This window comes from Lontra canadensis, unplaced genomic scaffold, assembly GCF_010015895.1.
Source record: "Lontra canadensis isolate GAN:19392208 unplaced genomic scaffold, GSC_riverotter_1.0 scaffold5, whole genome shotgun sequence".
NCBI classification, from domain to species: Eukaryota; Metazoa; Chordata; class Mammalia; order Carnivora; family Mustelidae; genus Lontra; species Lontra canadensis.
The window spans coordinates 32,214,980-32,242,039 of NW_022630999.1; the positions used below are offsets into that span (position 1 = coordinate 32,214,980).

Below are 27,060 nucleotides of genomic sequence, written 5' to 3' on the forward strand. Positions count from 1 at the left end.
CCGCTTCCGGACACTTGAAGTGTGAGTCGCTGACGGGAGGATGGAAGGTTTAGTGTCTCAGTGCTCCGCGAGGCTGTTGCAGCAGGTAGGGCCATATGGGACCAGTGAAAAGGCTGGGAGAGGAAGGACTAGGAACTGCCTCCCGCCCGAGCAGCATCGGGACAGCTTCAGGGAGCCGGGGACCGTCCTGATCCCCCCGCCCCCAGGCGCGGGCAGCGTTGTCCAGAGATCCGGGCCTGTGCTACCTCGGAAGCGAACACCCTCCCAGGGATGCCCCTCCGGGGTTGGAGAGGAAGAACCCATCCTCACAAGGCCCATGTGACAGTGATCTTTAGCCTTCCACACCAGCATGCCCGGTGTAGAGGCCTTCGCCCTCCTAGAGCCCCCCAGATCAGGGTCTTCGGTGCGCTGGAGCTTGGCGTGTTCAGTACAGGCTTTCTCCACTGTGGTCCTCCTTCCCCGCACACACACGTGCCCTCTCGGGATGCGGGGGTCAGGCAGAGAGGGAGGTGGCATAAGAGCAGGAGCCCTGGGTCCTGGTTCGCAGCTCAGCGGTCCTCTCCATTGATACTGAGCAAGAGGAATGGAACAAGCCCATACAGCGGTTCATTTGCCCTCCACCGTCCGTGTTCCTGGGGGAAGAACAGTCACAGCTTATACAATGGGACATTTCCATTATCTTTTATGCTCAGGTAGGGAGGAATAATAGGAAGGTGGTTTAATATACCTCATATATATCAAGGGAACTGGTTTATATGAAATCAGCAATCACGACAAACAAGTGGGTCAAGTAAAATGGCAAGTTCTTCCTGGTTTGGAGCCATATGTTCTTTGTCAGGGTCGGGGAATAAGTGCCTTCATCGGGTTGTGATAAAGAATCATAATAGAGATAGTTTCTGGAAAAGGTTTAGCTCTGTACGTGGAATATATATATATACACACACACACATGTATGCTGATTTATGGCAGCCTGTTCTTGCGGTAACTATCTCCTGTAAAGATTCTCAGATTTCAAGCGAGGAATCTCCTCCTTAGCACTTCTGTTATGTTGGAGACTATTTTCTTATGAATTGGCATGTCTTTAGTTTTCGATATTAGAGTGAAATACTTGGTCTAGGACCTGAGACAGTGGAAACTAAGGGGAAAATTGGGAAGTCATTTTGTCTAAGGAAGGGCAAAAGGCACCTGAAGTATATTAAATGTGACAAAAGGCATTTCCTTTTTAAAACAGCCCCAGATTCTAAGATTTGGTAGTTCCGTCAGGCTGGTCGTTTTTGAACGTGGCTGGTACTCTCCCTGAAGCAGACTGGTTTACTAAGACCAGAGAAACAGGACATAAAGCTTATCCCATTATGTGCTTGATACCTCTCCTCCAACATACACACTCAATTCTTTCATACAAAAGGATAATATGCTGATGTAATCAAAAGCCTCCAGGAGGAAAAATCACGGCTTATCAAAGGGAAGGTCCTTCATTCCCGTCACCTCTGCCACGCCCTGTGGGAGAGAGGAAAAGAATAAGTTTATGGCACCGTTCCCATTACAGAAGTCACCAATCGTACGTGGACTGTGGACTGAACAAAGTGCCTTTTCCTTCTTAGGAAAAAGAGATTAAGTCTCTGACCGCTGAAATTGATCAGTTAAAAAATTGCGGTTGTTTAGAAGTTTCTCCAAATTTGGAGCAGTTGCGAGAAGAAAATTTAAAATTAAAGTATCGACTGAATATCCTTCGAAAGGTAAGTACGCCAGGTTGTTCTTCCTTCTGTGATTTGAATTATTGCATCTTTTACAAAACTTTTGTTACCCACGATTCAGAAAGTATACTCAGGAACATGGAGACATGAAGAAAGAAACCCTGTCTCTTCCCCTGTCTTAGGCTACTTAGGATTGAGTTGTTGGTTCAAGTAACGGAGAAGTTGGTATAGCCTTGTCCTTCCAGGGCCCTTTGAAATGTTTGATCATGCAAATAATCTGAGCAGCTTGAAGCAGGCTTCAAATAAGGTTGAGACATTTCTTTTAATAGTTTATGCCAGTCCCTTTTTTAAAAAGACCATTTTTTGAATTTTAAATAAATTGCCTCTTTCAAAAGAAGATAATATAGAATATACTCAGAGTCCTCTGCCCTAAGTTGGTTATTCTATAATTTTATATTTTATGGTGTCGTATTTGGTTTTTTCCACTTAGTATTTCAGAACTTTTTTCCCCACGAATCTTGGGCTGTATTTGTTATTTAATAACCTTATAATCTAACAGTGTTAATCAGTTTTTTCAAAAAACTGATCTTGTTTTAGTGGAGGTTTTAATGTCTTGGTCTGCCTTTCAAGTCTGCTGATGACACATCCTGGAGGATGACCTCACCCCCATAATTGTCCTGCAGTGTGTGTAGACTACTTTCAGCCAGGCTGCACTGGCATTAAATTCTTTCCAAAGCTGACTCCATTTATCCAGACTCTGCCCACCCCACTCCCATGAAGTCTTTTTATCACCTAGTTGGGATCTCTTCTGTTTGAAATAACTTTGTCTTTGAGTCTTTTAAAATAACATTTCTTTTCCATGAAGTCTTCCCCCGATACCTCACTTTTCTGATTACCTCATTTATTCTGCACTCATTTGTATTCATTTCTGTATTTATTTTAATTCAGAAGTATTATAATTATTTTAATTCAGAAGTATTATTAGATGTCTCTGGTGTGGTAGAAGGTATGAGGAAAAACACAGAAAATAAGTACAGTTTATTATTATTATTATTTTAAGATTTTAAGTAGTCTCTACACCAGCATGGGTCTCAAACTTACAACCCCAAGATCAAGAGTCCCATGTGCTACTGACTGGGCCAGCCAGGCGCCCCAAGTACAGTGTATTCTGATACACGTTTCCATAATGCATAACAGCTTTAATGTGTACACTTACACATTATACATAGAATACTGTCAGTGTCATGGGGGGCCGGCTCATTGGTTCTTTCACAGATACTTTGCTCTATTGAAAAACAGTAGCTAAACACAAGGTACACAAACAACAGAAAACAAGTCATAGATGAATAAAATACTGTGTGGGACACCCATTCATTCACTCTACTTCTTTCGCTGCGTCACTTTCGTCACACGCTCTGACTTATAACCACTTACTGGGTGGCTGTCCTATTACGTTTGTCCCAGATATGAGCATTGCACAACATATGTTAATTTTTCTCAAGACATTTAAAGGTTTCTCAAAATTTTGGGGAATATTTTGTATGATAATTTAATATTTTGTTGACATTTTCTTTCTTTCCTTAGAGTCTTCAAGCAGAAAGAACCAGACCAACTAAAAATATGATTAACATCAATAGCCAACTGCAAGAAGTCTTTGGTTGTGCCATTAAGGCTGCATATCCGGATTTGGAAAATCCTCCTCTGATAGTGACACCCAGTCAACAGCCCAAGTTTGGGGACTATCAGTGTAATAGTGCTATGGGTATCTCTCAGGTGATTGTATTATTATAAAGTATTCTTGGTGTTTTGATTTTCTTAAACATTAATCATCATCATTACTTTTTTTACATCGTAAATAGTAGCAAACTATTTTCCACAGTTCTGAAAAACTCAAGGAAAGGGGAAGTATGTTCTTAATTTTAAAACACAAGTTTGAATATTCAAATTTTATGTGTATATTTTATATGTATTTTCAGTATTGAAGGGTGGTAGTTGATACTCTCGGTCCTTCTCTCCTGTTGTGTCCAGGATTGCTCGGTGTTACTGATGAGTATTAGAAGGTGAGAGATTACAGGTTAGCCATTGACCAACCAGTGTTGCCATTACGTATGTGATACAACTGTGGTATCTGAGGTGGGCTTATGTATTTCATTTTTAGTTAGAGGAATCCCTGCTCCTTTTTTTAAATAAGAACCATTTTGAGTTACATTTTTTTTTTTTAAGATTTTATTTATTTGACAGACAGAGACACAGCGAGAGAGGAAACACAAGCAGGGGGAGTGGAAGAAGGAGAAACAGGCTTCCTGCTGAGCAGGGAGCCTGTTGTGAGGCTCAGTCCCAGGACCCTGGGATCATGACCTGAGCCGAAGGCAGTCACCTAACACCTGAGCCACCCAGGCATCCCTTGAGTTATATTTTTTAATTTATTTTTTATTTTAAAGTTTTCTTTATGAGAGACAGTGGGTGAGCGAGCATGAGTTGGGAGGCAGCAGAGGGAGAAGCAGACTCCCCTGCTGAGCAGGGAGCCTGATTCAGGACTTGATCCCAGGACTCTGGGATCATGACCTGAGCAGAAGATAGATGCTTAATTGGCTAAGCCAACAACATTCCCACAATTTTTTTTAAAGATTTTATTTATTTATTTGACAGACAAAGATCACAAGTAGGCAGAGAGGCAGGCAGAGAGAGAGGAGGAAGCAGGGTCCCTGCTGAGCAGAGAGCCTAATGCGGGGCTCGATCCCAGGACCCTGGAATCATGACCTGAGCCGAAGACAGAGGCTTTAACACACTGAGCCACCCAGGCTCCCCCATTCCCACATTTTTAGATTTTTATTTAATTATTCAAGAGAGAGGGAGCCAGGGGAGGGAGAGGGACAAGCAGACTCCGTGCTCACTGAGCCTGAAGCCTAACACTCAACCAACTGAGCCACCCAGGTGCCCCAGAATTCCCCAGTTTTAATAGCTGCATTGTATAATATGTTTGTGGTTAAGGTATAAGGGTACTATTTTTGTTACCCAAGCCTGAATATTGCACACTTTGATGATTTGAAAATTCCAAATGTGAATATCCTGTTCACCAGCATCATAACTAAAGATTTTATTTTGTTTATTTTTTTTAAGATTTATTCATTTGAGAGAGAGAGTAGCAGAGAGAACACAAGCATATGGAGAGGGGGAGGAAGAAGCAGACTCCCTGCTGAACTGGGAGCCTGACTTGGGGCTCAATCTAAGGACCTGGAGATCATGACCGAAGCTGAAGGCAGATGCTTAACCATCTGAGCCACCCAGGCGCCCCATAACTAAAGATTTTAAATCTTCATGAAAGAGTTATAGATAATGTGTAGATTTTTTGTATTTTGTATTCCTCTTGGCACTGTTGATGCTTGCTGCTCTGATCTGTCCATCTACAAGGTCATTGGACTTCTCTGCTTCTGCCTCTTGGTGGGTCTTAATGGCAGATGCAGTTCATGCTTTATCAGTTGTGTATTTTCGAGTAACTTCCTGGACTCTTGTGTAATGAATCATTTTACGTTGTGTTATAGATCCTCAAAACCAAGGAACAGAAAGTTAATCCAAGAGAAATTGCCGAAAACATTACCAAACACCTCCCAGACAATGAGTGTATTGAAAAAGTTGAAATTGCCGGCCCTGGTATGACAGCGTTACCCTTCTTAAGTAGTCGTATTGATGTTGGGTCCTTTTTGAAATAAAAAAGAACCATATAATATATAAATGTAGGTTTAAACTAGTATACTAAACAAGGTGGTGAAATACCTTGGATTGAGAGTTAACAGTACTGATGTTTTAGTCTAGTCTGAGCTGCCTAATCGTGGATGAGTTATTTCACCTCCCTGTGACTCAGTTTTTCATTAGCAAAAAGGTGATAATTGCAGATAAGTCTGTGATAAAAGGGCCACCAACAAATCATATACTGAGAGTGAAGGGGCCCACGATTAAGTAGGAAGCTTCAAGAGAGTGGTAATATTTGAAATAGATACTGAAAGAAGGAGTTAACGAGAGGGCCTCAGGTGGTGTTGGAGTCTTTGTTTTGCCAGAGCCATATCAGTGCTCTGGAACCAGCATAATTGAAATTTAGTCTTTGGAAGTGAGCAGTCTTCTAAGATAGGAAACTATCTGACTTCTTTTCTCTCCTTTACTGTTCATTAGGTTTTATAAATGTTCACTTAAGAAAGGACTTTGTATCGCAACAGTTGACCAATCTCCTGGTGAATGGTGTTAAACTCCCTGCCCTTGGTGAGAATAAAAAGGTATATGCACAGTTTGCAATGATATATTAACACCTTAGAACTGTATGACAAGGGCTGGGAGGGAACCATTGGTCACTTTTTATATTGAAATTTAATTAATATTCGAGATTATGAATATAACTGAAATAGCCTTTTGCCTGGGTCTTGCTTGTATGTGGCTTTTCTTTCCACTTTATTCCACAAGCCATTTGAAGCAGTTTGCTGGTATTTATGAGGTTTGGCTGAAACAGGATAGATAATTTGTATAAACAAGTTTGATTCTTTTTCAATTATTAATGGGCAAGTAGATTCACCAGAAATCTAACAGTTGAATTACAACCTAACCTGTTATCTAAGTCTGAGTTTATTTTTAAATGTTATTAATGAATGTTAGCAGAATAAAACGTCTATACCCCTTTAAAAACTTTTTTTAATTGAAGGTATTGACATAACGTGCAAATTTAAGATTTACACGATGTTACTTTGATATATTTATATATTGTAACATAATTGGCCTTTGTACCTATATTTATCACATTAAATAATTAAAGTACAATATTGTCTAAAAAACTTTTTTCCTCTTCCTGTCTCAGGTTGTAGTTGACTTCTCCTCTCCCAACATAGCTAAGGAGATGCATGTAGGCCATCTCAGGTCAACTATCATAGGAGAGAGCATGTGCCGCCTCTTTGAATTTGCAGGATATGATGTGCTAAGGTATGTGCTCTTGCCTTTAGAAATTTCTTTAGAAAATGGAAAAAGTTGTTTGAGAAAGAATCTTTGACTAATCAGTGATTTGTAAGTATGGTTCTGCTTCTGATCACCCAGTGGGCTTTTTAAATAAATTATGTCCTGGGCTTCTCTGAACTGATACCTTTTAGACTGTCTGTGGGTCAACCAGGGAAAAGTTACCCCATTCATTCCACAAGTACTTTTTGAGTGCTTCCTGTATCCATGGGGTTATATTCTATTAGGGGGAAGGTAGGCAAGAAAGAGATTATGCTGGGCCTGTAGGCCATGGTAGGAAATTGGGATTTTATTCTTAAGTGTGAGGGGAAGCTATTGGAGAGTCCTAATTAGGAGGAGCAGTGTAATCTGATTAAGGATTAGTCTGGCTTCTGTGAAGAAACTAGGCAAAGAAGGCAGAACCGTAAGTTAGACAGCTCTTGTAATAATCCAGTTAAGAGATGATCTGGTGGTTTGAAATTAGTTAAAAACAGTAAAGGGTGTAAAGTGGTTGGATTGACACATTTTGAAGAATTTTGTCCACTGACGTTAGTTTTTAAATCACACTAAGATAATTGGTTGAAAAGTTAAAATTTTCATAAAGTTGTGATGATCAGATCAACATTGGTTCACCTGCCTATGTCTCAGTTATCTATACAATAAACAAATCACAGTCCATTGATAGGAACTTCATTGACCACAAATCCTGGAGGCCTATTATGTGCAGACTCTGTCAGCGGGTATACATTTAAACAAAAAAATTTTTTTTTAAGATTTAATTTATTTATTTGTGTGAGAGAGAAAGAAACAGTGAGCACAAGCAGGGGGAGGGGCAGAGGGAGAAGCAGACTCCCTGCTGATGAGGGAGCCTGATGTGGGACTCAATCCTGGGAGCCCAGGATCATGATCCAAGCCAAAGGCAGATGCTTAACCGACTGAGCCACCCAGGCATCCCATAAAAAAAATTTCTTTTAAGATTTTATTTATTTGAGAGGGAGTGGAGAGTGAGTGAGAGCAAACACAAGTAGGGGGAGGACCAGAGGGAGAACCAGACTGCTGGCCAACGTCAGGCTCAATCACAGGACTCTGGGATCATGACCTGAGCAGATACTTAACTGAGCCACCCAGGCACCGCAGTGGGTAAATATTTCTAAATGTACAGATGCTGTCCTTGCCTCTCCTGGAGCTTGCAGACTGGTTGAGGAGACGGCTGAATAAACAAGATGTTACTGAACATGATGTACTGGCACTTAAATGTTAGTGGTTCCTAATGGAATATAGTTTGTCTAATTTAAGCATGTTTGTCATTTAAATGGTTTTTTCTTTTGATTGGCATTAGATTAAACCATGTAGGAGACTGGGGGACCCAGTTCGGCATGCTCATCGCGCACCTGCAAGATAAATTTCCAGATTACCTAACAGTTTCACCTCCAATTGGGGATCTTCAGGCCTTTTATAAGGTTAGAAACCATTTATTGTTACAGTATTTGTGTGTTTACCGTTCATAATAATTATTAGTTTTCTTTAGGGAGTTCAGAATGGTATTTGAAGCTACGGTGGGGTTAAAACTAAACTCTCTGCCCTTTCACACAGCATCTTTGAATTTTTAATTAGTGCATGTTAAAAATTGAACTTTACCATGTTACCCATTATTAAGTGAATTTTTAGGAGTTTGTTGATCAAAAGATTTTAGTATTTAAAAAGTTTTTTGATGTTCTTTTTTATATGAGTTGAAAATGTTATATGTAAGAATAGTTTTTAAAAGACAAAGGTACTATATTTTAAATTAAGCACTGTCAGCTTTCCCTTTGTGACATCCATATACAAATCTTTATTACATGGTTTGTGATTATAATAGAGTTTTTGTATTGTGTTACATTTCATTATCAACTTTCATGTTCCTGTATGGTTTGACTGCACATTGTTTTGTTGGATTGGTGTACTGAAGTTCATACTAATCCCTATCCCGCCCCCCCAAATTTTTGGAGTGCATTTATCCATTCAGTAAACAACTTTGTACATACAAGTTTTTTATATTCTTAAAATTATTTCCTTTTGATGGACAGCTTCCCAAGAATAGGATTACAGCATTAAAAAGTAAACATTTGTGTGGGTTTTTTTCTTGTTATTGTTTTTTGGGGTTTGTCTTATAAGTATTTTCTAATGAAAAAATTGAAAACAATGTGTTGACTAATGTGGGACTATCAGTTATATAACTAATGTTATAATCTATTGGAGTTCTGTGTTCTGAATATAATAAGGTAGATCTGTTTGCTAGAAAGGGTTTATGATACGTTACTAAATTTAAAAAGCAGTAAAAGAAAAGCCATATATTCCAGTTTTTGTTAAAACACAAAGAAATGTCTAGAATTAATGCAGCAAAATGTTATGCATGGTTAGGTTGGGGTAGGGTTAACTATATATTTTTTCCTGTTTTGCAGTAACATGTGTTATTTTCAGAATAGATAGAACCAATGAAAGCAGTTTTATTTTTAATTACAAAAAATTAATTATTCATCCAGGACCATATCTAGAATGGAAGATGAAGCACAGAAAATTCAACCCTTCCTGTTAGTTATTCTTTCTATACTCTTAAGCCATTGGGGTGGAGAAGGTTTTTGTGAATTGGAAAAGTGGAGGTAGCACTGTGGTGAGAATTTGTATTTTCAAGAAAATGATTTCAGAAGAAGTCATAGGATTCTTTGGCACATTGATTCGTAACTATTGTTGACTATTGTGATAAAGCATCTGTTCTCTTTTTTGTACTGGTGTTGTAAATTGTCACTTTCCTCACTTTTGTTTTTGTATGTGTATGTTTGCTTTTTGCTTTAGAAATGAATAAATTCTTGATCTAGAAATAAAAGGCTGGCTCTTTCTTAATAAACATTACTTATTTTTTTCTTCTCAAACATAGGAATCCAAGAAGAGATTTGATACTGAGGAGGAATTTAAGAAGCGGGCATACCAGTGTGTAGTTCTGCTCCAAAGTAAAAATCCAGATATTACAAAAGGTTGGAAGCTTATCTGTGATGTTTCCCGCCAAGGTGAGTTTCTAGGCTTAATTCATTTATTCATCCCAGAAATATCATTGTGTGTAGTTTCCTTGGGTCTTTACTCAGTTGTACTTTAGTGACATGTTAAACTTTGAAAGATGGGCAAATAGATTTTTTTAAAATATATATAAAAAAAATACTTTCTGACACTGAAACAACTATTAAGAAAGTTTATTAAGATAATCAAGTGCAAATTTTAACTTTCTTAGAAACCAGGAAAAGTTAATTAGGAAAAATTCAATTCCAAAAACATTTTTTTTTTTTAATTAGGAAAGGAAAGAGGGAAAATCCTATTCATAGTAGTGACCAAAGCTATAATACTCATTGGAATAAATTTGTTTAGAAATGTGTCAGACCAGAGTGAAGAGAAATAGACAGCAGGATATAAGACAATTTCAGATTTTCAAACATGATCTTTTATTTTTTAAGGGATTTTTGTTTTGTTTTGTTTTGTTTTTAATTTATTTGACAGAGAGAGACACAAAAGAAGGAATACAAGCAGGGGGAGTGGGAGAGGGAGAAGCTTGTTCATTTTTTCTTTTCACTTACATTTTTTTAAGGGTAACATTTCTAAAGTTACGCAAGAAGCACCTGTTGCTTGTAGAAAAAACATAATGGACAGGGAAAAAAATATAGTCTTACTGACTGTTAATATTTTGATGGGTGTCTTCCTGTATTTTCATATTTTCAAAATGGCAGTATGTATATAGTGTGCATCATATTTTAAGCTTACTTAATAAATGAATTAAAATGTTACAGCATTGGGTTTTGTTTTGTTTTTTTAAGATTTTATTTGGTAGCACAAGCAGAGGGAGGTACAGAGGGAGTGGGAGAAGCAGGCTCCCCTCTGAGCAAGGAGCCCAGTATGGGGCTTGATCACAGGACCCTGGGATTATGACCTGAGCTGAAGGCAGACACTTAACTGACTGAGCCACCCAGGTGCCCCTGAAATGTTGCAGTTAAATAATAAATGTCTTGGGGGCGCCTGGATGGCTCATTCATTAAGCATCTGCCTTCGGCTCAGGTCAAGATCCCGGGGTCCTGGGATCGAGCCCCACATAGGGCTCCATGCTTAACAGGAAACCTCTTTCTCCCTCTGCCACTCCCCCTGCTTGTGTGCCTTCTCTCGCTGTGTCTCTGTCTGCCAAATAAATAAATAAAATCTTTAAAAAAAAAAAATCTTTTTTTAAAAACAAGTCTCTGTACATATATCCTTTTTTAAGATTTTATTTATTTATTTGAGAAAGAGAGAGTACAAGAGGGGGAAGGGCAGAGGGAGAAGCAGACTCCGCACTAAGCAGGGAGCCCGATGCAGGGCTTGAACCAGAACTCCAGGATCATGACCTGAGCCAAAGGCAGTCTCAACCAACTGAGCCACCCAGGTGCCCCAGAATAAATTTCTTTTAATGTAAGATGCATGTCTCCTATTTATTTAAATTCTTACTCATTTTTTTTTAATTTGGTGACTTTTTTCCCTAGAGTTTAATAAAATCTATGACGCATTGGACATCTCTTTAGTAGAGAGGGGGGAGTCCTTCTATCAAGACAGGATGAATGATATTGTAAAGGAATTCGAAGATAAAGGTAGGCATTCTGCTTTTTGTTTTTTTCTTTTTTAAGCTTTTCATTATGGAAATTTTCAAACAGGTAAAAGTGGAGAGAATATTATGATCTTTAATCGTTAGGTTTTTTTTTTTAGTCTAGACATACATTACATTTAATATACATCTTAAAAATTAGATAAATCCTTAGGGTCCCTCCCTACTCCCTGCTTTTCCCTTTTGTTATTGAAGAAACTGGGCCATTTGTCTTAGCGAATTTCCCACATGGTATTATTTAACATTTCCTCTATCTCTGTCTTCTGAAGAGGCTTGATTTAAATTATGGTTTGTGTTTTCTATTTTTGTCTTTTGTTTATTTACAAACAGTCAACAGTGTTTGGTTGGCTTTCTTTATGTTAAGATGGATTAGTGGGTTCGGGTGTCAGCCTGATCTGTCCACAGATTTTTTTTTTAAAGATTTTATTTATTTATTTGTCAGAGAGAGAGAGAGAAAGCAAGCACAAGCAGGCAGAGAGAGAAGCAGCCTCCCCACCGAGCAAGGAGTCTGATGCAGGACTCGATCCCAGGACCTGAAGGGTCCAGGACCCCGAAGGTAGCAGCTTAACCTGCTAAGCTAGGTGCCTAAGCCACCTAGGCATCTCCTGTCCACAGGTTTTCCTGTTAGACCCTCCTCTGTTGTTTTTAGCAGCTATTGATGATCATGACTTTGATCCATTATTTCATTGGAGGCTGGAAAATGGTAGTGTTCTGTTGTTCCTCCTTTATTACTTTGAATTCTCCTGTGCCAAACATTGCCACATAATTATTTTGGGTTATCCTGAAGTACAGTTCACAAAAGACAAACAGTATAAATGCATGATTCATCCATTTCAGAATAATAAGTTAGTTTCTTAGCATCTTCTAGATTCAACTGAGTTGTTTTTAGCATTATTATAAACAGCATTTAATATATTTCATATTTTTTAATCATTTGCCTTTTTAATTCTGACTGTCCCATTTTTGGCTAAAGGTAGCCTCCTCAAATTGGGTTTCTTGTTTTTTGTCTTTTTCTTGACCCCTATAGTCTCTAGTCTTTGTTAGTTTGCTTGTTTTGTTTTCAGGTACCCAACATTCTAAGATTATTTTGTTTATGTCCTGCCTCAGAGCTAGAATCAGCTAACCTGTTATCTCCAAGAAAGCCTAGTTCCTTGAATGGGAATTTATATTTATTAATCACAATCTATGGCCGAGGGATTATACTTTTTTTTTTTTTTTTAAAGATTTTATTTATTCATTAGTTAGAGAGAGAGAGCATGAGCACAGGCAGACAGAGTGGTAGGCAGAGGCAGAGGGAGAAGCAGGCTCCCCGCTGAGCAAGGAGCCCGATGCGGGACTCGATCCCAGGACGCTGGGATCATGACCCGAGCCGAAGGCAGCCGCTTAACCAACTGAGCCACCCAGGCGTCCCCGAGGGATTATACTTTTAAGACAGTAAAATTTTAGGGACTTTTTTAATGACGAGAAGGAAGCACAGAGAATTGAGTAACTTACCAAGGTCATGTAGCTAATAAGTCTGAGAATTAAACCTCGGCAGTCTAGCCTCAGTGCCTTTTTTTTTTTTTTTTCTCTTTAATTTCTGGTAGTTAACACAGTGCAGTATTGGTTTCTGGAGTATAGTTGAGTGATTCATCACTTACATACAACACCCAGTGCTTATCATAAGTGCCCTCCTTAATACCTATCACCCATCTAGCCCATTCACCACCTACCTCCCTCCCTCAACCCTCAGTTTGTTTTCTGTTGCTAAGAGTCTCTTATGGCTTATTTTCCACTCTCCTTTTTTTCTTGCCCCCCTTCCCATATGTTCATTTGTTTTGTTTATTAAAAGTCTACATATGAGCGAGATCATATGATATTTGTCTTTCTCTGATTTATTTCACTTAGCATTAGCATAATATCCTCTAGTTCCATCTGCGTTTTTGCACATGGCAAGATTTGATTCTTTTCGATGGCTGAGTAATATTCCATTCTGTTTATTTGCCACATTGTTATCCATTTATCATTCAGTGGACATTTAGGCTCTCCATAGTTGGGCTGTTGATAATGCTGCTATAAGCATCTGGGTGCATGTTTTCCTTGGAATCTGTGTTTTTTTATTCTTTAGGTAAATACCTAGTAATGCAGTTGCTGGGTTGTAGAATCGCTGTATTTTTAACATTTTGAGGCACCTCTGTACTACTATCCAGCGTGGTTGCCCTAGGTTACATTCCCGCCAGCAGTGCAAGAGGGTCCCCTTTCTTCACATTCAGAACTTGTTTTTAACTACAATTTTATACTGCCTTTACCTTACCAAGCCTCAGATTCCTAAACTGTAAGAAATCAATACTAATACTATATGTGCTACATAGAGTTATTGTGAAGGTTGAATTTCAGACTTAATGAAATTACTACATAGTAGTAGTCAAGTACAGCTTTGTTATTGTCATCATGTTCTTTCTTGTCCCTTACTGCATCAAAGAATTTTGCCTTTTTCTTTCCTTTTTTTTTTTTTTTTAGATTTTTATTTATTTATTTGACAGAGATCACAAGCAGGCAGAGAGGCAGGCGGGGGAGGGAGGGAAGCAGGCTCCCTGCTGAGCAGAGAGCCCGATGTGGGGCTCGATCCCAGGACCCTGAGATCATGACCTGAGCCGAAGGCAGAGGCTTAAACCACTGAGCCACCCTGGCGCCCCAGAATTTTGTCTTTTTCAACATGATTATATGAACATGACTTTATTTTTTCTTTCCACTAATGATTCCAAATGCTAAGCCCTGCCATGTTTGTTTCCTGGACCCTGGTACAGTTTTCACTTCCTTTCAGTACATTTCAGGAGGCAGTCGTAGAAATTGCATCTTTTCCCCAGAGAAAGTATATGGCTCTAACTTGAAAACAGAGCATGGATTCCTGTTTCTGTGTCTTTGAGTAGGTGGGCTCCAGTAGGTGTTTTTAAGATTTATTTTTATTTATGAGAGAGAGGGAGAGTGCAGAGGGGGGAGCAGAGGGAGAGGGACAAGCAGACTCTGCACTGAGTGCAGAACCCAATGCACGGCTCAGTCCTAAGACCCCAAGATCATAACATGAGCTGAAACCAAGAGTCAGAATCTCAACTGACTGAGCCACCTGGCACCCTGTAAGGTGTTTTATAAGTGTTTGGAGCCAAGTATAGTGTGACTCCAGAAAACTACCAGCATATTTCAGCTGTGTCCTGGGAACATTGCGGGTGCCAATACAACCCTGACAATAGCCATTTTCCAAAACTCTTAATAGGTTATAATGTGGGGGGAAAATGTGATTTCTTGAGCTCGCTAGTAAATATCTTATAATGGCCATCTTTTACATTCCTTCAGGGTTCTTTTAACATTATTAATAAAGATTTCTTTCCTAGGATTTGTGCAAGTGGATGACGGCAGAAAGATTGTTTTTGTCCCAGGATGTTCTATACCATTAACCATAGTAAAATCAGATGGAGGTTACACCTATGATACATCTGACCTGGCTGCTCTTAAACAAAGACTATTTGAGGAAAAAGCAGATATGGTTATCTATGTGGTGGACAGTGGACAAGTGAGTTTGTAGATTTATGTTCTTACATCATCCGTTTGGAGCTGAGACAGTGTGGTGGGGTTTATGGCATTTAGCACTGGAAGACTATAAGTCTTCCCAAAGACTAAAATTCAGAACTGCAGTGGAACATAAGATGAAAAACAGGGTTTGGATTTGGTCATACTCCAGTACTTCCCAGCTTTTCAGCTTATTTCCATAAACATCAGTGACCCTTCCTATCTGAAAAGGTGGTTGTGGACCTAAAATTTAATTGAGATTATTGCACAGGAAGCTATTCTTAATTCAGCCACTTTAAAAACCTCTGGACTTAGAAAGTACAATAGTTCTGCTCTTAACTCTCTCATATTTACACTCTGACTTCTTGGGTATAAAGAAGAGTTTTTACAATTATACTTGCCTTCTAAGATTTGTGAGTGAACTTTATAAATCTTTATCCCTCAGCACAAAGTTTTAAGTCACTTTTTTGTTATTAGAAAGCTGAGTGCGTCACTTTCTGTTTGTTTCTTTGCAGTCTGTGCACTTTCAGACAGTATTTGGTGCTGCCCAGATGGCTGGTTGGTATGACCCGAAAGTAACTCGAGTGTCTCATGCTGGATTTGGTGTGGTGCTGGGAGAAGACAAGTAAGTCTGGAGAGTCTTGAGTGTTAGTAATGTACCTGACCCCCAGGTTTCTTTGGAAGAGACTACATTTCATTTGATACCATATCAGAATTAAAATGTGTACAATTTTCTATAGTCTGTATGTGTGGTAGTGGTGAATCCAGCTGAGGCTTTGGTACCTATATCTTATCACTGCTAGAGAATGTAGCCTTTTAGGGAGATTTGGACAAAGTTGAATAAAATAGATTTAACAGATTTACAGGAAGCCTGGTGTAGGGCTCAGTCCCAGGACCCCGAGATCATGACCTGAGCCGAAGGTCAGTCATTTAACTGACTGAGCCACCCAGGTGCCCTGAGACCTACGTGTTAATATATTTCCAGTTTTTCTATTTTCCAGTCATCTCCCCGCATTCTGTTCCGTGTTCATGAACTAAAAGGTTAATACAAGCAGAAATATATAGATAGTATTCATCAATTCAAAGGCACAAAATTTTTAGCATCTTGCATTTGATAGTGTAGGGTCACTTAGCTACTTATCTTGTCTCTTAAAATCTGTGGTATTTTAGAGTTAGTGATACAGCCCAAATATCACACAAAGGTGGTAATGGTTTTAAAAACCACATAAAGGGGGTTCCTGGGTGGCTCAGTGGGTTAAAGCCTCTGCTTTGGCCCAGGTCATGATCTCAGGGTCTTGGGATTGAGCCCTGTGTCGGGTTCTGGGATCGAGCCCCACATAGGGCTCTCTGCTGATCAGGGAGCCTGCTTCCTCCTCTCTCTCTGCCTGCCTCTCTGCCTACTTATGATCTCTGTCTGTCAAATTAAAAAAAAAAAAATCTAAAAAAAAAACAACAACTGTATGAAATTGCTCAAGATGCTTGGTTAGCCAATGTTACAAAAGCCTTAATTAAGCATTGTAAAAGTCAGGCTAGGTGTGTCAGATTATTATTTTAGATACAGATTATGTGGAGATCACAGACTTTGTTGGAATCAACATCAAACACTTCTATATTATAATGTAGGACTCCTCTATAGAGCTGCACTTTTTTAGAATCAAAAGACACAAAGTCTTTATTTTGGTATCCAAGGTCTCCAAAGAATGTACTTGAAAACTAACCAATGAGTTGAGTATGGCCTATATTTTCTTAGTTTCTTAACTGTTCATTTTTTAGGCTAATGTTTAGATGATTATTTTTACAATTAGGTGAAATTATCAAATTTACTTTTATATCTACATTAATCACCAATATTCATATCTTGGCATTTAACTTGTTGGTCACATAATGCTAAGGTATTTTTTCCCTTTATTTGCTGTTTCATATTTATGCACTCAGCATCATGTTGTGGCATCCTAGGCCATAAAGAAGAAAAAGAATTTTTTTTTTTTTAAGAATTTATTTATTTATTTGACAGAGATCACAAGTAGGCAGAGAGGCAGGCAGAGAGAGAGGAGGAAGCAGGCTCCCTGCCGAGCAGAGAGCCCTATGTGGGGCTCGATCCCAGAACCCTAAGATCATGACCTGAGCTGAAGGCAGAGACTTAACCCCCTGAGCCACCCAGGTGCCCAAGAAAAAGAATTTTAATGATAGCTAACCAGTGGCAGCTTACCATATTTTAAATATGTACATTAAAATGGTCAGATTCTGCTGTTTCTTAGTGAAATTTTGTTTTATTTATTTTTAAAGATTTATCTATTTAGGGAGAGAGAGTGCGGGGAGGGGCATGGGGAAAGGGAGAGTATCTTGAACTCTCCACTGAGTGTGGAACCTGACACAGAGCTTAGTCCCATAACCTTGAGATCATAACCTGAGCTGAAATCAAGAGTCAGACACTTAACTGACTGAGCTGCCCAGGTGTCCTGAAATTTTGTTTTAAAGTGTTTTTTGTTTTTTTGTTTTTTTTTTTACAGTATTTAATCCTTTAATCATCTTCCTCTTATTCCTTTGACCCCTATTTATTGAGTACCTGTTCATGGCATTGGCTGGGTGCTCCAGTGTATACAGAGAGATAATAGAACATGACCTTTTCCTTGAAGGAACCTATTTTATGAAGGGGAACAATTTCCTGGGGAGACTGTTAAACTATACATGCCAGGCCCCACCAGGGCAGTTATTGACATATTAGGTTCTGAAATAGGTGTTAGGTATTTTTTTAAAAAACTTTCAGGATTCAGATATGGATCCCTCGTATTAGAACCAGAGCCGAGGAATAAACCCCCAAAAATGCAGAAAAATTCAAGACAGGTGCAGATAAGGACTAACAGAAGAGACCAATTATTATAGAGACATTAAGGGAAGGCCTCCCTTAGCATTTTGGCTAGTTTTTTGATGGATAACATTTTATCAGGCAGAAGATTTGAAGGTTGCTAAACACTACTATTTAGGGGATGTCATAAGGAAAGCCACAGAAATATTTAATGTATTCAGAGGATGGGTAATAAAGGGATTTTAATTCTGTGATAAACGGCAAGAAGATCCTTCCTGAGGTAACTCTGAAAATACTATTTTAATAGGAAGTATCTTGATTATTTTCGTAGGCTTTGTGTTGGATAGAAAAACATGCTTATTTGTACCATTATTGCATTGAAAATTTTAAAAAATTTTTAAGTAATCTCTGTACCCAGTGTAGGGTTTGAACTCACAACCCTTAGATGAAGAGTCACACACTACTACTGACTGAGCTAGCCAGACACCCCAAAGAATTTTTAACTTAAAAAAAAATGTTATAAACTCAGTGTTGTGCAAACTTCTGTTTAATAGGTAAAATCCAATTTTTTTTTTAAAGATTTTTATCTATCTATTTGACAGACGGAGATCATAATAGGCAGAGAGGCAGGCAGAGAGAGAGGAGGAAGCAGGCTCCCCGCTGAGCAGAGAGCCCGATGCGGGGCTCGATCCCAGGACCCTGGGATCATGACCTGAGCCGAAGGCAGAGGCTTTAACCCACTGAGCCACCCAGGCGCCCCTAGGTAAAATCCAATTTTAAAAAGTAATCTCTATGCTCACCTGACCCCAAAATCAAGAATCATATGCTCAGGGCACCTGAGTGGCTCAGTGGGTTAAGCCTTCAGCTCAGATCATGATCCCAGAGTCCTGGGATCCAACCCTGCATCAGGCTCCTTGTTCTATGGGGATCCTGCTGCTCTCTCTCCCTCTGCCTGCTACTCCATCTGCTTGTGCATGCTCGCTCTCTTTCCCCCTGTTAAATAAATAAATAAAATCTTAAAAAATAATAAATAAATTAACTTTTAAAAAAAAAAGAATCATATGCTCTACCAATTGAGCCAGCCAGGGCAGTAAAATCCAGTGTTTATGAAATACTTTAAGATTTTGTTTATTTGAGAGAGAGAGAAAGAGCATGAGCAGGGAGGAAGGGAGAAGCAGGCTCCCTACCGAGCAGGGAGCCCAGTGTGTGGCTTGATCCCGGAACCCGGGATCATGACCTAAGCTGAAGGCAGAGGCTTAATCCTGGCGCCCCCATGAAATAGTTTTAATGATAATGTTGCCCAGGACAGTGCTTATCAGTGCTTTTGCCGCATCCTCAGATTGATTTCAGTGGGTATGAATGGAGTCCTGGCATCCTGCTTTTCTTTTTTCTTTTTCTTTTCTTTTTTTTTTTTAAGACTTTATTTATGTATTTGACAGAGAGAGAGAGATCACAAGTAGGCAGAGAGGCAGGCAGAGAGAAAGGGGGAAGCAGACTGTCCACTGAGCAGAGAGCCCATGTGGGGCTCAATCCCAGGACCCTGGGATCATGACCCGAGCTGAAGGCAGAGGCTCAACCCACTGAGCCACCCAGGTGCCCCCATCCTGTTTTTCTTAAGCTTTTAAGTTGATTTCTGTTGTGCATCCAGAGTTGACTGCCAGTCAGCAGGTGGGACTATTATCTAGAGAAATGCAAAGGAGATTCCAGTTAGGAATTTGTATAGTCCTTAAACCATTCTAGGAGCAAACATGTATTTTATTAACTTTTCAAAGAAGGCAAAATAAGCCAGGCTTTTTGTTCATGAAAACAAGCAAATTAACAAATGTCTTTGTTTTCCTTTTGGGCAATGTATTATAGGTCAGCATAAAAAGAATGCTGTTAGGAGCCTAACACATAGAAAGCTTTGAGTTGAGGGCTATAGATGAAAGATAATTTAAAAGTACCACTCTTTTTTTAAATTATTATTATTTTTTAAATTAACATATAATGTATTATTTGTTTTAAGGGTACAGGTCTGTGTTCATCAGTTTTACATAATTCACAGTGCTCACCATAGCACAGACCCTCCCCAATGTCCATCACCCAGCCACCCACCCCATTCCTCCCATCCCGCTCCACTCGGGCAACACTCAGTTTGTTTCCTGAGATTAAAGAGTCTCTTATGGTTTGTCTCCCTCTCTGGTTTCGTCTTGTTTCATTTTTCCCTTTCTTCCCCAAAGTACCACTCTTTATTTTGGCATCTTACCTGGTTGCCAGCTGGAACAAGGCAGTGTCAAACCTTCATCTTCAAAGATTTCTAAGTGAGAAGTTCTGTTTCAAAATCTACATAATTGAGACTCTGAAATTTTTTTAGGAAGAAGTTTAAAACGCGTTCAGGTGAAACAGTGCGCCTCATAGACCTTCTAGAAGAAGGACTAAAACGATCCATGGACAAATTGAAGGAGAAAGAAAGAGATAAGGTAATCCAATGCCTTATTTGCATAGTTTGTACTGTGTGTTATGTTGTGATTTTTCCATTTTTGTTTTTATCAAGAGAACTGGGGAATATTATGAGGACCAAATCCACTTAGGACAAGCTTATATTGCTCAGAAATTATTCCACAGTAAGTTTGTTCCCTTACTGAGCATTTAGTTTGAAAATTCAGTTTATGGCTATTAAAAAGACTATGTTTCCTGGGGCACCTGGGTGGCTCAGATGGTTAAACGTATACCTTTGGCTCAGGTCACCATCTCAGGGTCCTGAGATCGAGCCCCATGTCAGGCTTCCCGCCCAGCAGGGAATCTGCCTCTCCCTCTCCCTCTGCCCCTGCCTCTGCCTCTGCCTCTGCCTCTGCTGCTCCTCTTGCTCCTACTCTCTCTAGCTCTCCCTCTCAAATGAATAAATAAAATATTAAAAAAAAAAAAGACTCTGTTTCCTCCTGTGTTAATGTGGCATAGTATCTCTGCTTCTTGTTGGTGTTTTCCTATCACCACTTTCAAGTAATGATTCAAAACTATTTCTATTTAAGAGGTTAGAGTCTCCAGCTTACCCTAGGATCTACATCTGCTGAGATCCTTTTTCTGGGAGCACTTGGGAGAGTAGTAGTCCTGGCAGTCAACACCTACCACCCAAGGCCATTGGTCAGCCATCAGAGTAGCAACAATGTAGTGGGCTTTCGTAGCACCCTTAAAAAGGACTGTGGTTAGATTTGTGTGTAATTTGAGTGATTAAAGCAAAGTGAAGAAAATTGGACAAGGAAAACATTTTTTAAGATAGGAAAGTCAAAGTGAGATTCAAAAGGGTCTTGTGTCTCTTACCCTTCAGTAAGTCAAGTGATATTTTGGAATGAACATAACTACTATAAGCAGTACAGTTACAGAAAGAGAAATAGAGAAGGGTGAAACACAGACATGAAAGAGCCAAACACAAAAGAAGGTCCTTTGAGGGAAAGCCCTTTTGTTTGGTTCAGATAGATCACGGACAGTCTAGAGAGGATGAAGGCAGACCACGAGACTACATTGTCCCCACCTGCTCCCTTTCCATTGCCAACAAAATGAAATGTAAAATAGCTTTTCTCTCTACTTCTACTAGGTGGTTGCCAAGCCTCCACAGCTGGTATCTCCTGAGTAATTTTTCCTTTTAGTCCTGGCTTTGGCATATCTAGCACAATCAGATGAAAGGTGGGAATTTTGGTCATCTCACCAATTTGTTTTTTCTGAGTGATGGTAAAAACTGCTTTGACTCTTTTATTTATTTGACCAATTTGCATACAGTAAAATGTGAAACATGATGATCTCTTACACATATATATGCCTGGTAACTCCAGCCATCACCCCAGAAAATTTCATGTCAGCATGGGTCACTTTTATTTGTTCTAGGACTTCATAAAATACGGTACTGTTTTCTAGGTGTATCAGGTTCATTTCCTTTTATTGCTAATGAATGGTGTTCTGTTGTATGAATATAGCAGATTTTGTTCATCCATTCTATCAATGGGCATTAGAGTTGTTTCCGTTTCTTGGTTGATATTAATAAAATGTTAATTTCAACATTGTTATAGCCCTTTTATGGATACATGCACTTTTACTTTGGGATATATATCTAGGAATATCATTGGTGGACTTAAGTTTAGAGTTGGCTTATGCTTAATTTCATTATAAATTGCCAAGGAGAGTATTGTGGGTTTTGGGGGGGGGGGTGTTCTTTAATTTTTATTTTAATTTAATTTTTTTTTCAGTGTTCCAAGATTCATTGTTTATGCACCACACCCAGTGCTCCATGCAATACATGCCCCCAAGAAGAGTACTATAATCAGTATGCAATCCTGTCACTAATATATGACCACTTCAGTTGCCCCTGTCTGCCAATACTGGATTTGTCAGTCTTCTGGTGAAGGCAGTGGCATCTTACTGTGGTTAAAATTTGCGTTTTTCAGGGTGCATAGGTGCCTCAGTTGGTTAAGCCTCTGACTCTTGATTTCAGCTCAGGTCATGATCTCAGGAACGTGAGATCAGGCTCTGAGCAGCACATGGAGCCTGCTTAATTAAGATTCTCTCTCTCCCTCTGCCCCTCCCCTCCATATGCACACATCCGTGCTTGCTCGTTTGCTCCCTCTCTCAAAAAATTGCATTTCCCTGATGGGTCATGATGTTGATTGTACTTTTTAATACTTAATTGGCTGTTTATTTGTCTTTTATGAAGGATCTTTTCAAGTCTTTTAACCATTATTTGTTGCAGACCATCAATATTCATTTATATTTATGTATTTACCCTTTCCTGTGTACTTCCTTCCTGAAGTGGTTTTGCTTCCATTAGAGATTATTGTCCTTCAGTCTGAAGATCTCCGTTTAGTACTTTTTTTGGTTGTTGTGCAGGTGTCTGCTGGTGATAAATTCTGTTGGCATTTGTTTTTCTGAAAACATCTTTGTATTGCCTTTAGTTTTGTTTTTTTTTTTAATTTTTATTTATTTTTTAAATTTCTTTTCAGTGTTCCAGAATTCATTGTTTATGTACCACACCCAGTGCTCCATGCATTACGTGCCCTCCTTAACACCCATCACCAGGCTCACCCAACCCCCAACCCCCCGCCATTCCAAAACCCTCAGATTGTTTTTCAGAGTCGATAGTCTCTCATGGTTTGTCACCTTTAGTTTTGAACAGTATTTTTATCAGGCATAGGATTCTAGCCCAGTAGTTGTTCTTTCAGCATTTTAAAGGTGGCGTTCCATTGTCTTCTAGCTTCTGTACTTTTTTTGAATATCACTTGTCTCATTGTTTCTCCTTTGAAGATACTGTGACTTTTTCTGATACTACGTTCACTATTTTTCTTAGACTTTGTTTTAGTACTTTGACTAAGAAAGACCAAAGTGTGGTTTGAGGTTTTTGTGGGTGGGGGGTGGGGGTGAACGCATCCTGCTTGGGAAGTAGCTGGGCTTCCTTGATCTGTAGGTTGTAACCTTTCATCGGTTTAGGAAAATTCTTAGCCATAGCTGTTAAATTATTGCATCTTTGCCATATTCTCTTCTTTCTAAAATGCTGAGTACTGTATTAGAATTTTTGACGATGCATCCTCCATGTCTCTCACACTTTTTTTTTAAAGATTTTATTTATTTGAGAGATAGCAAGAGAGGGAAGGAGCTGGGAGGAGGGAGAAGCAGGCTCCCTGCTAAGCAGAAAGCCTGATGTGGGGCTCAATCCCAGGACCCTGGGATCATGACTGGAGCCAAAGGCAGAGGCTTTAACCCACTGAGCCATCCAGGTGCCCCTCAATATCTTTATTCTAAGCAATTCCAGATTTAAAGTTGCTTTTGTTGTTTTTGTTTCCTTTTCATGTCCACCTTCCCCCGATCTAACCCCTTCCTCTTGATTTTCAGTCACATCTATTAGCTTTATTAAGCTGCTTTTTTTTTTTTAAGCTAGATGCTAGGTGTTGTGAATGAAAAATTATAAACGTTCTCTATAATGTCATCTTCCAACAATCATTTCAATCTTCCTCTGGCAGATAGCGTACCAGCTACTATCTTAATTCTGTCGGTCTTGTTCTTGAGCTTTTTAGGGCTGAATGAAGCATTTCAATTTTACTCTTGGGGTGAGGTACTTATTGGTGAAATAGGGCCCTTCTAGTGTATTCACTAGTGCCCTTCCCCTTGCTCCTGCTGGATGTCCTAGCCTCACACACCTGCTGAAATCTGGTCAGTTCCTCAGCCACCCACTTGCTCTTTCCTGCTGGATTTGTGGGGAGTCCTGCCTTGTTAATGCCAGCCATTGGGTGGTTTTTCACTCCTCTGTGGCTCCCACTTGGTGATTTTGTCCTCACTGCTTTGGCAGCTCCAAACTCAACTCTGTCCTCTTAACCCCAGTAAGACCACTTCTTTCTGCCTGGCTTTTGTTCCATGTTTGCCCACCACATAGTGATTTGGACAGTGTCCTAGGGGGGAAGGTCACATAAATGTGGAACTCAGTCAACTTCTGTGTTTCCCCTATACATGGCCCCTCAAACTTAGCTTGTGTTGATGTTCTCTGGTGACTTCATATGGTTGTTTCATATGATTTATCCAACTTTCAAATAGCTGCCTTTGGTGGAAGGGTCAGTATCCTACAGGCTACTCCCTCGTGTCCAGAACAGCACCTTACTCACTTGTGGCCTGACAGTGCTTCAGAATACATGGCCAAAATTGACAAAACAATGCATGAGTTCGTTCTTCTACTTCTGACACCATGTTTTGTTTTTTAAGTTCCAGTGTAATTAACATACAGTGTTATTAGTTGCAGGTAGAGTATAGTGATTGAGCAATTCTGTACATACTCGGTGCTCATCAAGATAAGTGTACTCTTAATCCCCTTCACCTATTTCACACATCCCCCAACCCATCTCCCTTCTGGTAACCACCAGTTTGTTCTCTGTATTTGTGGGTCTGTTTTTTGGTTTTTTTTTAATCTGTTCATTTGTTTTGTTTCTTAAGTCCCACATGAGCAAAATCATACGGTATTTGTCTTTCTCTAATAATTGGTGTTTTCTGTTTCATCTCTACTGAATACATTTTGGGGGAAGTATTCAAGCCGGCACTTCATATTTTACAGATCAGGTTTCTCAAAGAAACATTCTTTGTTATCCAGAGCTGATGAGTTGTATTTTAATTATTCTTTCCTTTGTACATTGGCCCATGTTCCCTCAGTGTCAATATTTATTAGTTTACTGATAAAGGAAAACCATTAGATGCTCCCAATCCCTGTCTTGAGCCTGAGACACCAGGACACCAGGACAAAGGCAGTGGTCAGTAAACTATAAAGTATTTGTTTTTTCCCTAAAGGTCTTAACCGTAGAGGAATTAAAGGCTGCTCAGACATCTGTTGCTTATGGTTGTATCAAATATGCAGATCTTTCTCACAACCGGTTGAATGACTACATCTTCTCCTTTGACAAAATGCTGGATGACAGAGGAAACACAGCTGCTTACTTGTTGTATGCCTTCACTAGAATCAGGTAATTGTAGTGTTGTTTTATTTTGAATTAGTTGATAGGATTTCCAGTTATATCGGTCATTTCTTACTGTGTTGTTTCTTAAGTGGAGAAGAATGTGCCTAACCATAGAAATTGATGGCTCTTGTCTGATTTCTTAGGTCTATAGCCCGTCTGGCCAATATTGATGAAGATATGCTCCAGAAGGCTGCTCAAGAGACTAAGATCATTTTGGACCATGAGAAGGAATGGAAACTAGGCCGGTGCATTTTGCGGTTCCCTGAGATTCTCCAGAAGATTTTAGATGACTTATTTCTCCACACGCTCTGTGATTATATCTATGAGCTGGCAACTACTTTCACAGAATTCTATGATAACTGTTACTGTGTGGAAAAAGATCGGCAAACTGGTCAGTGTCTCATTCAGTGGTCATATTGGAGGGTGGGGCATCAGCAAGGCATTTCTTTGAATTGGGTGTAGATGGTTTTCAACTTGTTTTATTACTGGATCCCACCCTACCCCCCACTGCTCCCCCCCCCAAACAGTTATATACTGGTCCATAGCATACATAACAGACAAAATTCAACTAGATCTCATAAGAGCATAAACGGAATTCTCATTCCCAGAGTAGTTTCTCCCACCCTCAGGCACATGGCATAGAACCATAGGACTCCAAAGAAAACAGTTGAAAGAGGACTAGGAATAGGACATTGCCAACAGAAGCAGAATTACTGAGGGTCCCAGAATGAGTCTTTGGGAGTTCTTGGTAATGGAAACTGCCCTTGGGAGAAAATTGGCATCTTTTCTTATCTAGGCTTTAAGGTTACATAGTTACTGAAGTAGACTGAATAATTTGTTATAGAGTAAGTAGGTGTTTTTGAGGGTCATGCCTGTGAACTGAAACTGTATTACTAAAAAATAATCTATAATCCTGGAATTAAGGTTTATAGTTACATCAGACCATGATGCCCAAGATAAAACTCTTGAAGAGTTTAAAAAGAAAGATAAATCATTGCAGATCTTGTTTCCCCTTATCAGTTAGAAACAGATGTCTTGAACAGGAACAACTTTCTTTTTTGGATTGTCTTTCTGTATTTTTTTTTAAGATTTTATTTATTTATTTGACAGATCACGAGTAGGCAAAGAGGCAGGCAGAGAGAGGAGGAGAAGCAGGTTCCCTGCTGAGCAGAGAGCCCAATGTGGGGCTTAATCCCAGGACTTTGAGATTATGACCTGAGCCAAAGGCAGAGGCTTAACCCACTGAGCCACCCAGGCACCCCTATCTATCTGTATTTTTTAATATGGAGGTAATTCTAGTTAAAGCTCTAAAACATGATGGAGTAGGCTGTTCATCTTTCAGTAAAATATAGAAGTAACAAAGACTCTTCAGTAATAATTTTTTAAAAGACACATTAATCCCGTTCTTTTTTTATGTTCTCAGGACAAGTGTTGAAGGTAAACATGTGGCGTATGCTGCTTTGTGAAGCGGTAGCTGCTGTTATGGCCAAGGCGTTTGATATCCTGGGAATAAAACCTGTCCAAAGAATGTAATCCTTCTTTGAACACTGTGTGTTTTTACCAAAAATAGCCATTTAACACTATTTGCTTTTTTACAATCATGCGGATACAAAAATAAGTAAAGGACATTTGTCAGCGATCTGTGTAATGTGTTTTTTGTTTTGTTTTGTTTATTCTTCTAACAACCGGGCCTCTGGAAAGAAAAACATTACTTTCACTAATACGCTAATTTCTGCTGACCATTTAAGCCAAAATTACGTAGTGGGGTCATGGAGTAAGAAGGTTTGTTGTATACTTCAGTGAGAGTTTTTATTGGGTTGGCTGGGATGTTTTCTTGCTCATTTTAACTTGATAAGGAGTCCCATTTATGGAGCTCTACTATAGACCCAGGGAACTTCACATGTCTTCATTGTCCCATATAGTCCTCATTCCATTGTT

The 27,060-nt window shown here is 39.3% G+C and overlaps 1 protein-coding gene across 1 annotated transcript; it reads left to right on the forward strand.

Annotated features, from left to right (window-relative positions):
• Positions 1-26,764, forward strand: RARS1 (arginyl-tRNA synthetase 1). The gene is made up of 15 exons (XM_032851765.1): positions 1-85; positions 1,602-1,736; positions 3,279-3,467; positions 5,237-5,345; positions 5,862-5,962; positions 6,535-6,656; positions 8,005-8,125; positions 9,580-9,709; positions 11,198-11,302; positions 14,685-14,863; positions 15,375-15,484; positions 20,019-20,124; positions 24,956-25,128; positions 25,266-25,513; positions 26,546-26,764. Exons 1-15 carry the CDS (start codon positions 41-43, stop codon positions 26,653-26,655), a joined length of 1,983 nt encoding a protein of 660 aa, XP_032707656.1. The 5' UTR covers positions 1-40; the 3' UTR covers positions 26,656-26,764.
• Positions 26,765-27,060: the final 296 nt, after the last annotated feature.